At 35.0% G+C, this 14,837-nt stretch overlaps 3 protein-coding genes across 4 annotated transcripts; all 3 read right to left on the reverse strand.

The window, feature by feature from the left end:
• Positions 1 to 485: 485 nt before the first annotated feature.
• On the reverse strand, positions 486 to 1,663 carry LOC103497848 (chaperone protein dnaJ 49). Its single transcript, XM_008460216.3, has one exon. The coding sequence runs from the start codon at positions 1,480 to 1,482 to the stop codon at positions 763 to 765; it is 720 nt and encodes a 239-aa protein (XP_008458438.2). The 5' UTR covers positions 1,483 to 1,663; the 3' UTR covers positions 486 to 762.
• Positions 1,664 to 5,598: 3,935 nt separating this feature from the next.
• Positions 5,599 to 11,882, reverse strand: LOC103497846 (uncharacterized). Of its 2 annotated transcripts, XM_051091872.1 has the most exons (11): positions 10,345 to 11,882; positions 9,815 to 10,018; positions 9,356 to 9,733; positions 8,192 to 8,689; positions 7,733 to 7,824; positions 7,518 to 7,605; positions 7,306 to 7,420; positions 7,080 to 7,206; positions 6,812 to 6,986; positions 6,469 to 6,694; positions 5,599 to 6,307 (listed from the first exon to the last, which is right to left on the reverse strand). In XM_051091872.1, the coding sequence occupies exons 1-11, from the start codon at positions 11,842 to 11,844 to the stop codon at positions 5,835 to 5,837; spliced, it is 3,876 nt and encodes a 1,291-aa protein (XP_050947829.1). In that variant the 5' UTR covers positions 11,845 to 11,882; the 3' UTR covers positions 5,599 to 5,834. The 2 variants fall into 2 exon arrangements, with proteins under 2 accessions (XP_050947829.1, XP_008458433.2); XM_008460211.3 differs by having other exon boundaries at positions 9,356 to 10,018.
• A 1,447-nt stretch (positions 11,883 to 13,329) lies between these two features.
• LOC103497845 (phylloplanin-like) lies at positions 13,330 to 14,689 on the reverse strand. The gene is made up of 2 exons (XM_008460201.3): positions 14,480 to 14,689; positions 13,330 to 13,833 (listed from the first exon to the last, which is right to left on the reverse strand). The coding sequence occupies exons 1-2, from the start codon at positions 14,652 to 14,654 to the stop codon at positions 13,547 to 13,549; spliced, it is 462 nt and encodes a 153-aa protein (XP_008458423.2). The 5' UTR covers positions 14,655 to 14,689; the 3' UTR covers positions 13,330 to 13,546.
• Between the last annotated feature and the right edge of the window lie 148 nt (positions 14,690 to 14,837).

A 14,837-nucleotide genomic window follows, 5' to 3' on the forward strand; every position in this document is an offset into this window, starting at 1 on the left:
TCCCGTCAAAAAAAGACTTCCAACCACGTTATATACTTTTATATGTTGTGTAAATTATGATTAATTATGTATTTACTTTTAAGGTTAAAATGACGTTTTTGTTATTAGTTATATTTATTCCTATTGAAAATAAGAACAGAGTTACACATCGATTAGATAAAGAGATGATCGTTGGTATATTAGTAAAGACAACTATTTCCATTAGTAGGAGACCTTTTGGAGTGATACTAAAAGCAAACAATGAGTCATGCCCCAAACTTAACAAGTAAGATCCTAAGATTCCTTGGATAAGCTGTTTGCTCTGGGGAAAAGGAGTTAGTCAAGACAAAATTAGGTAGATGGATACCATTTGAGGGGAGGCTCTGTAGTTGGGAATGCAACAAAATATTTTTTTATGTCCAAAACATATACTAATGCTCAGTTTAACATATATCAATAATTTAAAACACTTCAATCGAGGGCTCGAAAATTTAGATAAAGGTCAATTAGTAGAAACTAAAAATAATTAAAAAGGAAATGATATTACACGAGTTTGTTTGAGGTTCAAACAAAGGATCTAAAACTACAATACCTTCTTCAACAAAGCTTCCTACAGACTGTAATAATATCAAATTCTTTGTCAGAATCAGACACATACATCAAAATGAGATGCAAAAGCTTCTATATCCAAGCAAGGTTAACAAGTGAAGTTACAAGCAACAAAAGATGGATAATTATCTCCAAAAAGATAACTTCTAAGAAAAGAAAGAACCCCATTTATCTTTATGCTACCTCGAGGTTATTCAGCTTCGCACAATGAGGAGTTGGGAGATTTTTATTCCACTGGAGTCTCTGGAGTTCTACATCACAATAACGCGAAACAAGGTTTCGATAATCCATTATCACACTATTTTCTATTTCAGCTCGAGCTGGGCTTCCAAGAGGATATCTTACATCAAAATTTGAAGATTTGACAAAGAATTCCACTCCATGTTTCTCTGTAGCCATAGGAATACTATAGGATAGATTTTGATGCAAAGAATAGTCAGGCTCTCGAAATGGCATATATGCCAACAAGTAAATTAACAATAGTAACATTAGAAGAATGATAAAAAATTTGGGACCTCCCCCATCAGATTTTTCAGTCCTCTGTTGGCTTTTCCTACCTCCGTTAGGATCAATTTTGTTTTCAGACGAATCATGATTCATTTCACTTCTCCTATGCCTTACCTTCTGCTGTTGGTTGTACTGATACTGATCAACCAAAGCCGTGTGATCATATTTCCTTCTCGAAGTATCATCGCTCAAACATCTGAAAGCCTTGTTTACTTTGTTGAATGCTTCAGCAGAACCTGGAGCCTTGTTTTTATCAGGGTGAACTTTTAGGCACAGTTTCTTATAAGCCCTCTTAATCTCTTCAGCGGAACTATTTTTCTTCACACCAAGAATTTTGTAATAGCACTTGGTTGTTTTTATCTGCCTAATCAATTGAACGTGTTCCATTGTGTGATTACGTTCACTATTCAAACCATCTTCACTGCACAGATTCTTAACACTTCGTCCTTATTCTTATCCAAAATCGTACCGACACAATCTTTAAAAAAAAAAAAAAACACTTGAACTTCCTGAATTCATTACCTTCAGCTCGATTTCAGAAACAATTCCAACTAGACCGAGATAGAGAAGACCTAAATTAAGGAAAAAGAGAATTTCGCAATCAAATTTCGCAACCGTAAGCTAGCAAACATCATCATCAACATCATCATCATCATTGTTAACAAAGTATATAGAAAAAGGAGGGAAAATGAAAGCCGTGCCTGATAAAAGGAGATTGGCGGCTTCAAAGTTGGAGAAAGATGAGGATCTTGATTCATTCTGAAAATTGAAATTTCACAAGAAATTTGTGAGGGAGCATCGATGAAAGCATGGAAGCAAGACAGTTCTTTAAATCATGGAAGGACAGTGTTTTTGTGACAAAACCCAAAGCCATTCTCTGAATTTCTGCCCATTACGACACCACTTTTCCCACCGTCAACGTTGTTTCCGGTCCCAACGATACACAAGAAATTTGTGAGGTGTTGCAATGGCATTCACTAGTGAGCAAGAGAGGAGTTTTGAGATCTATGAAATGCGTTAGTAACATTTCAGAGAAGAACAAGGAGAAAAAAACAATAGAAAATAACTTGACAGCTCATTTTCTGATAATTGACTTTTGCATCTTGTCGACTGCCTCAACAGCCGTTGACTTTTCGTGGGTTGATTCATACTTTTGAATGTTATAGAGGAGCTCTTTCTAAAGTTGCTAATCCACTGTCCATTTCGTTCTTGTAGTCTTTGAGAAGAACTCGAAGACATTTCACAAGTGAACTTATTGTTAAAGAATATGTATAAAATGTCAAAGAAATGAGTTTCAACATGTTTAAAAACACTTACAAAGTAGTCGTTCCAACCATGCATTCAATATTTGAAATTATATTATTGTTTTGGGGTTATGGCCTATGGGTATGGTGTTTTGAATGAAGAAGAAGTTTTCTCACTGCACGAGTGGTGTGACCTTTCCTCTAGCAGCAAGTGCTCCTCGACTCTCGCCTCCTTTGTCATCTACATCACCAGATTCCAATGATGATCCTGTCTATATTTATATAGTCAAATCTCTTTACAAGCAAATATATAAACAAAAATTTCTGAAATCTCATCTCTTCCTATTCAAAAATATTATCCGCATTATTCATGTATATACTATATTAAAATCTCTACTATATTCAAAATTACGAGGAAATAATTTTTCACTTTCCCTTAATCCACCCATACATATCTTACGTTCACACTTCATGGTAAAATCTTAACCACTTTAATTTTTATTGTGTTTGTTTTGAACTAATATTTTTTACACCACATATCAATTCATATTAGAAAATATTACTCGCATCACATTTTAATTTTATTTATCCGAATACTTTTATATATTTTTCTCTTTTTATAGTTTTAAATTTCATACTAACTATTTAAATTTTAAATTTAACTATAGGTATTCATTCAAAAAAAAAAAAAACTCCAAAATTGTGTCAAAATTTAGAACCACGTTAAAAATATCTCGTATCAATATGAATTCACAATATCCATATTCATTAAAATTAACTTATTCCACTATTTAAATTACTTAATTACATGTCTAATATTTACTAATTAGAGTCGATGGAGGTTGAATCAAAAATTTACGTTAAAAGTAATTAAATCACAATTTAAAATTTTAAAAATTTACGTAAAAACATTTTAAGCCACATGATGCATGATATATATATATATATATATATATTTCAAGAAAAAAGGAAGTAGAGGGGAGCTGGGTGAGCTCAGTTTATCCAAGAACATTTCCATCCAATGTTCATTGACAGACATTGTATTGATTAATCTTCTACTGAGAACTGAGCACAAAAGATACACAATATTGGAATACAAATTATTTTGATCATCTGATGTACTGCTCCAGTCTAAAAGAATGATAATAAGTCGATAATTACAAAAGCATGAAAATAGGTTCTTATAATCCCATCACCGTTTTTCTTCTCTTTTAAGAAAAGTTGTAACCATCTCAGAACCATAATAAATCTAGGCCTGATCATACAGAAATGTAGGCAAAAGAGCGAGAAGAAGAGCAACTAATGTTATGTAGAAACAAAGGGAAATGATCCAAGAGAACTACACCACATGAGTAAAAAATTTATTGAAATAAACTAATATGACCAAGATATCGGAAGGAAAAATCAGAGAGAGAAAAGGATACAGTTGGTCCATTAAAATGAGCAAACGGTGTTATCGTACCCAGAGAGTTCATGGATTGTACTAGCCCTAGAAGAAAAATCTCGTATCAACCATACTATCATTTATTTCGTGTCACACTATTCTAGGAAGAAGAAACATGCTCCTACAATTATCACAAATAAATGACACTTCAATTTTCAGCAGCAGAAAACTCAAAGATAACGATATCGAAGGGCAAAAACTATGGAACCTATATATGGCCCACTTCGACCGACCAAAATGGAATTCATTCATATTGAATAATTTTAAAAATAAATACCTTGATTGTACAATCTGCTGAATCAGTACAAAACGAAATGTTACTTGGATCAAATGCAACAGTCCTTACCACCCAAAGTGAGCACTTATGACCTATACACCAAAAGACAAGTGTTGACTTTTACGGGCACGAAGTAGCAAAATATCCCATGCAAGATACATACAATAATTCATATGAGATGTTAAATCATAAATGAGAGAATAATAAAGTCAACATAGAGAGACATAAAAATTGATGTCAGTATGCAATTATCAGTTCAGTTACTATTCTGTTATTTTCAACTAGTATTTTTTTCTCAAATATAATGTACTTTCTAACTCCATGTGGCGTTTTTTTTTTCAATCACTGCTTCAGCAAAGTAAGCTTAAGACTTTATTTCTATTTATTTTTTATAAGAAGCAGGAATGTATATAGTCAACAAAAGAGCCGAAAAAGAACAGTGCATAAAAAGTTATCCAAGGGAGGGAGATGGACCAAATTTGGAGCTTTCTTCGAAGTTTCTCATTGAGTATTTAAGCTTCTATAGGCTACCGACCAGAGGCTATTTATCCTATAAATTGTGGAATACAGGACGTTTATATACAAGTTGAATTAAATTGGACCATAAGAATAAAACTTCAAGCCTCATCCCACTTTTTCTCATTTAAATAAATTACATCTGAAACACTATTGATATTCATGACACTAAACACATAGAGCAATAGGAAAAAAAATATAAATATATTATATAACTAACTCTACAATTTATCCACGGAGCATGCCAAACCGAACGTTGTCACTTGCTTGGAATTCTTTCCATAATTGCTGATGTTGACCCAATAAGACCACAGATACTAAAAATGTGAAAAGAGCAGGCCTAAAGGGTGTCAACTAAAAAAAAAAGCCTAAAAAATGAGTAGCTTTAGGAATGTCGAAGGCCCATTCATGGTATCAATCATATATGATATGTCCAAAAAAAATGAGAGCCGGTACTACAAAATCAAGAACTGAAGAGCTTTCAACAGGTCATGCTTCATGATTTGACAACTAATTACATAGGTCCTCTAAGTATCATATTGATGTCAACCACAGGCCTTAACTCCTGAAACATAGGGAAGGGAGGAAGGAAGCAAGATTAAGACTCCAAGCACATATATAGTTAAATTTCATGATTTTTCATCCGTTAGAAAGACTTGCAGTCTGCAAATATTCCTTCATCACTAACAAATTGATAGGGTATAAAAATGTACAAAAATTTATAAACCTTCCAGATGAACCAGATGCAGAAACAATAGTTGAACTTCTACCTTTAAGGCCACCATGGTTTCTGAAAATAAAAGATAATATAGATAGATTAGTGATAATCCTACCAAACAAAAAAAGAACTAAATAAAAATATTAATTTACCCCTTACGTTAAAACTATAAACCAAACAAATGGAAATGGCAGAAAATTTAAGATTTGGATCAAAACAAAGAATACATTCATCACACGTACCCCAAACCTAGATATGAAGATTTATTCGTGATTTAGGCTCGACAACATCAATAAATGAAACATTTCCCACCATAAATATGGATGCCATTTGCCAATAGTTTCTGTACACCATAAATATGGATGCCATTTGCCAATAGTTTCTCTGTACAGTCTCTCATACTTCTAAGTTATAACAACTCAAATAAAGCTCGTGATTCACATCAAAAATTAAATTAAATACAATATAAGATAAAACAATATTACAACAAAGAAAGATCCACTAATTTTCAATCCTTGTTGCCTAGTTAGCCTATGTACATTAGTTTTCTTCATCAGACTCAAAAGACTGGTGTTTTCTCAAAGATTCAATCACATTCAAACGTGAGGTATTTGTGCCATTGTTTCCACCAGTACGAGACTTGAGTTTAGGCAAACTTAGAGAACCAAGAGGCGGTGTCGAAGTCCCTCTGTTCACTTCTCTAAGCACAGATTTTGCTGTGGCTGCAGCAGCTGCATCAGCAATGGCTGAAGCAACTTTCGAATCATTTTGAAGTTTTGAGGTTAGGTTGTTAATAATGCTTCCAGCTTGAGGAGGAGCCTCAGGAGAAAGATAGTTAGTTGACTTGTGCATCTCGTTGACTGCCTCGGCAACGGCTGACTTGGCTTTGGTAGATTCATATTTTTGAATGTCATAGAGGAGCTCTTTCTGAAGTTGCTTATCAGCTACCAATAAGTCATCAATTTCGTTCTTGTAGTCCTTGAGAAGAACTCGAAGGCATTCCATGAGTGAACCTATATTAAAGAATACGAATAAAATGTTAAATATGTTTTAGGATCAATTTAAACGACTTTTTAAGTGTTCAAAAACACTTTTTAAAGCACTTACAAAATCGTCCCAAACAGGCACTTCATATTTCAAAATTTAAATTATTTAAGTTTTGGAGTATTCATACCTATAAGGGGGCTATTCTTGCTTTCCATTAGTCTTTTTAACTCAATGAAGATGGGTATGGTGTTTTGTATGAGACTCTTTCTCACTGCGTGAGTGATGACCTTTCCTCTAGCAGCAGACGCTCCTCCACTCTCGCCCCCTTCCTCATCTACATCACCAGATTCTGATGATGATACTCGATTTATTGATAGTCGAATCTCTTTACAAGCAAGAATATCAAAGGTATCCTGCGCTTTCAGCCATGGGAAACTAATGAGATTCTAGGTTGCAAATACTAACAAAAGAAAATTAGAATAGCAGCAAAATTATTAACTAAAGATAATTAAATGCTTTTGAATTTGGACCTGTAAAACAGAACGTGCAGTGGCATCATCTATATTGAGCATACCATCTGATGCTGCAACAAGAACTTCTGCACATAACTTTGCAAAGGTAGCCAGAAGATGCTCGGGAGCCATTTGTTTCAGAAGAGAAACATAAATGTGCATTCTCCTGGACCTCGACCTTTCATCATTGCCTCTTAAAATACAAAGTTGGAAAGATAGACAAAAGATAATCATTTTCCATTACATGTAACTGTATAATAAGCCACATAGTTCAAACATTCTGTACCGGATGGAGAATAGTCGACTTTCAGCTCGTGATGCCTTCGAATCACTATGTCCAGAATGAGCACGACAGTCATTCAAAACATAAATTGCTTCTACGAAACTGTTGTAAGCCAAAAGTGGGGCCTTCACTGCAAATTCAGTTTCACATTTCAATTCCATGGCCATGTTGGAACGATATGACCAATATTATAACCATGACAATGGCTGAAAATGTAAAATTTTATAACCTTTTAAAATGTTACCAAAAAGGTAATCTGCTAGTTGGCGAATCTTCTCCGATTCATCAACAAGTGACAAGAGAAACCGAAGAAACAAAACCCCTCTCCATTTCACATAGTCTCTCTGAAAATTAAAACGATATTGCTCAACATTGTTAATCACAAACATGAAAAAGTGAAAATTGGGAGAAGTTCTTAGGAGTTAGGAAAGAACAAATTACCTGTAGTAATCTGGATAGAAGTATGAATGTGTGTCTTCTGACAAGTTCACAAGGATCGCGAAGGCACTTTGTGATTTTCGTAAGGTAGCTGTTCAATTCAGAGTTAGTCTGATTGTAACGAGGAACTAGCTTAAAGAGATTCTCTTTCTCTGCCATTTCAAAGTATTTGACAAAGCTAGCTTATCTCCAACACTCGTATCATGTATCAGCCTTACCAGTCAACTAAAGCAGTATAGCGTACACAAAAATCTGCCATTGTGATAACAAGGTTGTTGCGAAGAGCCGAACAATCACTATTTCCAAGCTCCTAAACCAACATAAAAGACTTAAAATTTTAAGCATCTTGAGTTTTTTCGAACAAAATTTGACTAGATAAAAGACACTGATAAAGTAATATAACATGAGATCTTATATATGGAAACAAGGAAAATCTTATAAATTTTAGCACGGTCATTATACTGTAAATAAAAAATAGAACTTAATGAACAAACAAATGAGTAAAAGTTTATCTACGACATATGAATAGTCGAAAAGATTATATGATTGGCTCATGTAGTACATGTGGTATTATTCCTTTAAAACCAAAATGCGAGAGACCTTCATGTAACATTCATTCAAACCATCAAAAGGTCAGGCTACATGAGTGATATGAGGCCTGAGATTCGAGACCTAACCTGTACAAACAGAGGAATGTAACTCTTTGCTCGCTTCTCATCAGTAAGGCAAATCTTCCCCATTGTCAACCATGCTTGAATGTATAAAGAAGGGGCAGTTTTCTTCAGAGATGCAGTTTGAATTGGTAGTTTATTAGATTTGAGATCACGGTTTCCAGAAGTAATAATGGTGTGGAGAAGTGGTACGATGGTAGTCATGTTAGCCGATGGACAAATGAGAATCAAAGAGCCAATGGTGTAAGCTGCAGTGATTGCTCGGGACAAGGACTGGCTCCCAGCAGATGCTTTCTTCCCCATTCGACTACCACTTTTAGGAGGTGGTGTTGTGAAGTTCACATCTTTGTTTGTTTCTGCATGCTTGGATATGTACTTCTCCAATATGTCCGAGGCTTTCGCAAGAAGCTGGTTTACCCATTTTAGGATGAGGGCATCGGCTTCAGTAGATTGCAAAGCCTTCCGCTTGCACAATGTTTTAAGTGTTTTTACATGTGCATTCACCTACCAAGATATCATCATTATTTGAAAATGCGTGTGAGGTATCAAGAAAAAGAGACTAGATACGTAAGTGTTGATCTTTTAAAATTGGTGCTTAACAGGAAAAGTAGAGTGCTATAAGAAAATTCAAACCCAGCACACTTTTTTGGCTTGTATTTAGATTATTAATTTATCACTGTACTTTATTAATTTTTCATATCCCACAGATGTTTTTCAGGCCTTTTATCCCACTGTATAGTTATTTGAAGAGGGAGCTGCAATCATACGCATTGGCTGATAATATCCACACCACACACACCGGCTACATATATACGTTCACCACATGTATTGTCAAATAATTCCAAGAAGAATCTTTCCCGACGTTAAAGACATTTTAGTAAAACAACAGCATACACGTTGAGCTGAGCACATTAGTACCTAGCCCGAAACTATAGCATGCATGTATAGAGTCGTAGAGATAAATAGTATGTAGTATAGAACAGTATCCGGATGAACAGTGTTCATATACCATAGAAGTCTAGAAGATGAGATTATTGTCCATAGAAGCGTGTTAGGAAACTAGGTATTGGTGAATTTTAATTTTTATTATCTAAACAATTGTACCGGAGAAATAAACCAACCATGATGAAGTGTAAACCAAAGTTTGAAAACAATGATGTTGATGCTTACCTCCGTTGGATGCATGTTGAATTCTTCAACCCTTTTAAGCAATTCATGAGCTAAATCTGCTGCAGGTTCTGGAGGCAGCTCAACAGAAACATTGGAGATGGTTTGTAAGAGAAAAACTCGATCTTGAGCCCAAGCGACGGAATTTGACTCAGAATTGTTTTCCTCTCCAAATAAGCCTACTTGAGTCACTGAACTCTGAACAGTCCTACCATGATCATCAAGGAGTTTCCAGTGATGATGAAGAAATTCCCAATCAATAGCTTTCCCAAGATAAGTGGATAGTTCTGACAGCAGGAACCAGGCACCCGGAGGAGCTGTCCACTTCTCTGGAGGCAAAGATTGGCTTCGCCATAAGGATTCAGATGTCTTTATAATTATCTGAAGTGAATCGGCAATTATGCGTTTTAATCTTTTCTTTTTTCCTAAGTTAGCACAAACTTTCTTCACCCAAGGAATTACCTCTGCATGACTTATCTCTTTAAGAAGATCCAATACTCCTTCAGGTAAATTTGAAGATCCAGCTCTAGCCAACCGGTCTAGCACTAGTTCTTGAAACGAGTGTTCACACTCTTCTTGAATGCTAGATTCATTGTCAGCAATCAAACGTGGAATTGAGTGTAGCCACTCGACCATGACACATTCATCTGGGAATTTTCGAAAGGCCTATAAAAGTAAATATAGATTCAATGATAGACCAATAGTGAATGAAAAATTGAAATTGTAACTTTTAGCAGTTTAGCCTAGCAAAAAAATAAAGCAAAATAAAACTGTATACCAAAATCTATAAAACATCCATACTTCTAAAGTGGCCAAATGTCGGTGTCCAACACCATTAATACATGTGACAAGATACAGAGACGTCTCCCCTACGTGGCCAAATTGTCAAACTTACTCTTACTCCTACATGCCATCTAAACACAAATTATATCAACTTTAAACTTATTGAACTCTGACTAAAACCTCAACTTAGTGTAAACATTGGAATTTACCTCGGAAAGAGCCGACATTGCAGCTTTCCGTATGCTAACGAGTGGGTCAGAACAAGCAATTCCTACCGTCTTTAGTATATCACCATCCATTGCTCCACCAAGGACGGTTGTACACTTGGTAACCAGAAATAATGCAGCCTTCCTAACTGCCGCCTTCTCATCCACACACCTTTTCCGCAAAAGACCAAGAATTTCACCTTCACCAGGCCCCAACATTTCCTTCATTAAGGCCTTATTCTTGTCATTCTCAGACAGGAACACCACAAGGTGAGCTAAGTTGGTAAGTGCTCGAGCACGAATTGGAGCACTGGCATCTGAACAACGTTGAACCAATGCCACCAAGCACCCAAAAACCCACGAATCCTTTAGCTCAATTTCCGAATCAATGACCATTGGATCACTCAAGGACATTATCAACATTGAGATGAGATCAACTGCTAGCAGCCTAAGATTAGACTTTCCTCGAGTCATCTTCACTACATAATCCACAAACCCAATTTGATCAGGTAATTCCATCACTTTAACAACCTCCATTATTGAATCAACTGCTAAACTACGAGGCTCAGATTTCTCTGGCGCCTTCTGAACCAAATACCTTGGAAGATTCACTAGAGCACTCTTAACACCATCTGATTCCTTTGCTACCTTCCCTATTTGAATAGTCACAAACTCTAGCGCAAACGCTCGCGCCTGATTTTTATGATTAAGAATCAATGGTGTCAGAGACTTAATCACCTCAACAGCAGTATGCAATAGATCCCCATGCTCAGGACGCAACATAGCACTCAAAATCCGCGAACAAAATTCAGTGAACTTACTATAGATACTTAAATTGGTACATATTTCAAGTGTCAAAACAGGAATATCAACTACAGTTTCAATCAAAGATTTCAAACTATCCGGAAATCGATCCAAATGAATTAAACTCATTAAAATCTCTAACCTCTCAAGTAGGGGATACAAAACTCTTGCATCCAATTCACCATCATCATATCTGCCACTACAACTCTGCCTCGGACGTTTCCGCAAACCCTTACCCTTAACACCGGCTTTCCTCTTCCTTTTAGGAGCACTAGACTCCTTATTAGAATCATCCTGGTCCTGTTGACCCTGTGGTCGCTGCTTCAAGAATCTCCTCATACACCTGAGAAACGAGAGGAAATCCATGGGATTGAACAGCGTGAAGACCGGTGCATTAGGGGCCAAAAGAAGAGACAGATAGACTGTAGAGGCTAAAATCGAAACACGGGTGGAAGATTCATCCATGGCGGAGGCAATTCCGCGAGTAAGAGAGGACAGAGAGAGGGATTTAGCCGAGAGGTCCTCGTAGAGACGATCGAGTGGTTGTTGTTCATCGGTACTAATTGAGTTGTCTAACAAAGTTTGAAGGTCGAAGAGAGCGGATTCGGAGAGCGGAGGATGGGAGTGGAGAGTTGTAGAGTCATCGAAATGGCGAATTTCTTCGAGCTCTATGAGGATTCGAGAAATGGCTTCCTCCATGGGAGTGAAGTGAAGTGTGAAGCTATGAGGAGGCCCGCGTGAAGCCGCCACCGTCTTTTGTATAAATCTATTGAGTTTTAAGTTTCTATTTCCCGCTTAGACCCTTTCTCCCAGTAGCCTCTCATAGGATGCCACGTATATTTTGTCTTTTATAATTAAAATTTTATAAATTTCTAATTTTTCCAAAAAGCTTAAAGGCAATTTTAAGTTTGTATTATTAACAAAATGAATTGAATTAAGTTTATATCATTCCACCTTAAAGGTTTTTTCAAGTATGCTAACTAATTTGTTATTTCTTTCGAATCAATTTAGTTGCATTCATCCAATTTTGCAAAAATAACAAAAAAAAAAAATGTACGAAAATAGAGTTCATTTCACTCCGTTCTTGTAAAAGTAAAAAGTTTAAAAACAGATAACCCTCCGATAACCATCATATTTGTCATATTTACAATATGTAAAAAAATGTGCTATGAGCTGGTTTTTTCTAAATTTTTTTGTCATCTTAGACAATTCTCCAATTTTAAAATCAGTCATATTTGTAGTTTAACTTTTAATTGCTTTTTTTCTAGTCAGTTTTTCATTTTAAAGGTCGAGAGCATATTCATCTCTTTTTGCAACCATATTACTAACATTTTTGTAAAGTTAAATAAAAATCATCTTTAAACTAAAGAACGAATGTGTAGTAACTAAGTTCCAACATCGGAAAGTAAACGAGCTAATATATAATGAGCGCAAACGTAATGCTTTTGTTAGTTGATGTTTTGTTTGACTAAACACGTGACATTTGTTTGATGCTTTGAGTCGTTACTCTAAATTGTTTATATATTTAATCAATCGAGCTATACGGTGGTGTAAATGACTTATACAATTAATCAGTTGAGTTATTAAAATGACAAGCGATGACTTTTACATTTAATTAGTTGAGTAATACAATAACGTTAGAATAAAATGGTAAGTCTAACTCAATATTTCAACCATATGATCGCAACTCAATAATAGACTGTTTATACGTGAAGTGTATATATGGTCATTAAACATATTTAGTTACGAGATTTTCTTAAGTTCGAGAGTTGTGAAATGAGTGATCAAACTCTTTACGAAAGAACACTACACAAGTTTTTTTTTAAGAAACGGTGGTAATTATAATATACTGTTCGACTAAAAAATAATATTTTAAAAAATTACATTATCAAACATTTCATTTATTTTTTATGTTTTAAACATTTATGAAAGTTGGAATTACTATTACAACTCTTTTATTAAAAATAAGAACAAAGTTTGTGGATATTTGATTACAATTTAATTTACTTTTAGTTTTCGAGTGAACATATTTGTATTCGAAATTAATTAGACCACGTTTAGACGAGAAGAAGCATAATAAATCTCGATCTCATTTGGTTATGTTCGTTACCATTTAACCTTAGTTTCTTAACTATAATTAGTCCGTCGCCATGCCTTCGAATACAATCCTAAGGTGCAATCTGATTGAAATTGCAAATATTGATTCAACCAAATTATTGGCTGAAACACATATTATTAGCAACCTCAGTGTTCATCATCACATACATCATTACAACAAATAAAATCCTGATCAAATTCTTTCAAAATCAAACAAAGAAAACCATCGTTCTAAAGATCAAGTACTTTATTTATTCAAATGAGTTAAAAAGGCAGAGCACAACAAAAACAGAAGAAATTTTCCTCATATGTTATTAACGAATCGGAACCCTACCGGAATGAAATTGGTGACATTGAAGAGTCCATGGAAGGTATTTCCAATGAGCTGCAGCGGTGAGACGAGGACGCCGAACGATGGCAGCTCGGCGTTGCAGTCGAAAAGCGGCGTAGTGACAACAAGAGTGCAATTGGTGAGTAAAAAAGGGAGCATCAATCGAGGAGCATCGATAAGAATGGAGAAATTGCCGGTGGCGTCGGTCTTGACGGATGAAACTACCGTTCCGGCTCCGCATTGCATTTGCACCTCGGCATCTTCAACATATACACAAAATGAGACCAATATTTGCTATTGAGAAATTTACCCAACACAATGATTTTAACGATTTTAGAATTATTTTGAAATCATCTTTAGTTTCGCATGAATTCAAAATAGTTGACTTAATTATAGTCGTGTTGATGTTGAATGATCCAATTTTGAAAAATCAAACTGACATGAATTTGAGAAAAAAAGACGGTTGATTGAAGTAATCTAACCAAGTGAGGGACACACTAACGTGCGACAGTGCTGCTACGTAACATCTACTAAAATGTTAACTTTTATTAATTTTCTAAGATTGGGTCATTCCATATTAATGTTTTTACCATTTCTTTCTCCTCTTCCTTTTAATTTATATACTAAAAAAAAATTAGTGGTTCATAAGTTAAGGGAGGTCAAACAAGTTAAACAATATCATGGCTAACATGAAAACTAGACTATTTTAAATAAACCAACGTGAGCTTAGTTTAATCTGTATGTTCTTGAGGACAAGAGGTTTTGAGTTCAAACCTTTCGTTCTCAAGTTGTACTTAAAGTCATTAAAAAAAAATACTTTAAATATGATACAGAAAAATAAATAAATACTCTAAAAAAAACAAGACAAAAAATATTGTGTAGTTTAGTTTAGTTTTTTTAACTCACTCGGAAATGTTGGGATCATTTGCCCATAGATCACACTCCCATCAATAGCGCAATAGAGCATTCCATGGATTTGGGTGGGACCAAGAAGTCTTCGAATCAAATCAAGCTGACATGAACTTGTCGATGTCATCGTCGAGATTAATAAGAAAATGAAAAGAGATATTATAGACATCATTATTGTTGTTGTTGTATAGCAATGGAAGCAAAGTTTGAAAGAAAGATATTTGAACATAGGGGAGAGTACTCATTGAATATAAATTGAAATTTAGTTTGGAATACCAAATTCATAACAAACTTTGCTACAAAACCTCCACAATAAATTGGTGTGTAAAAGAAATGAGCCTTTTGTGGGCTACAC

This window comes from Cucumis melo, chromosome 11 (genome assembly GCF_025177605.1).
Source record: "Cucumis melo cultivar AY chromosome 11, USDA_Cmelo_AY_1.0, whole genome shotgun sequence".
In the NCBI taxonomy this organism is placed as follows: domain Eukaryota; kingdom Viridiplantae; phylum Streptophyta; class Magnoliopsida; order Cucurbitales; family Cucurbitaceae; genus Cucumis; species Cucumis melo.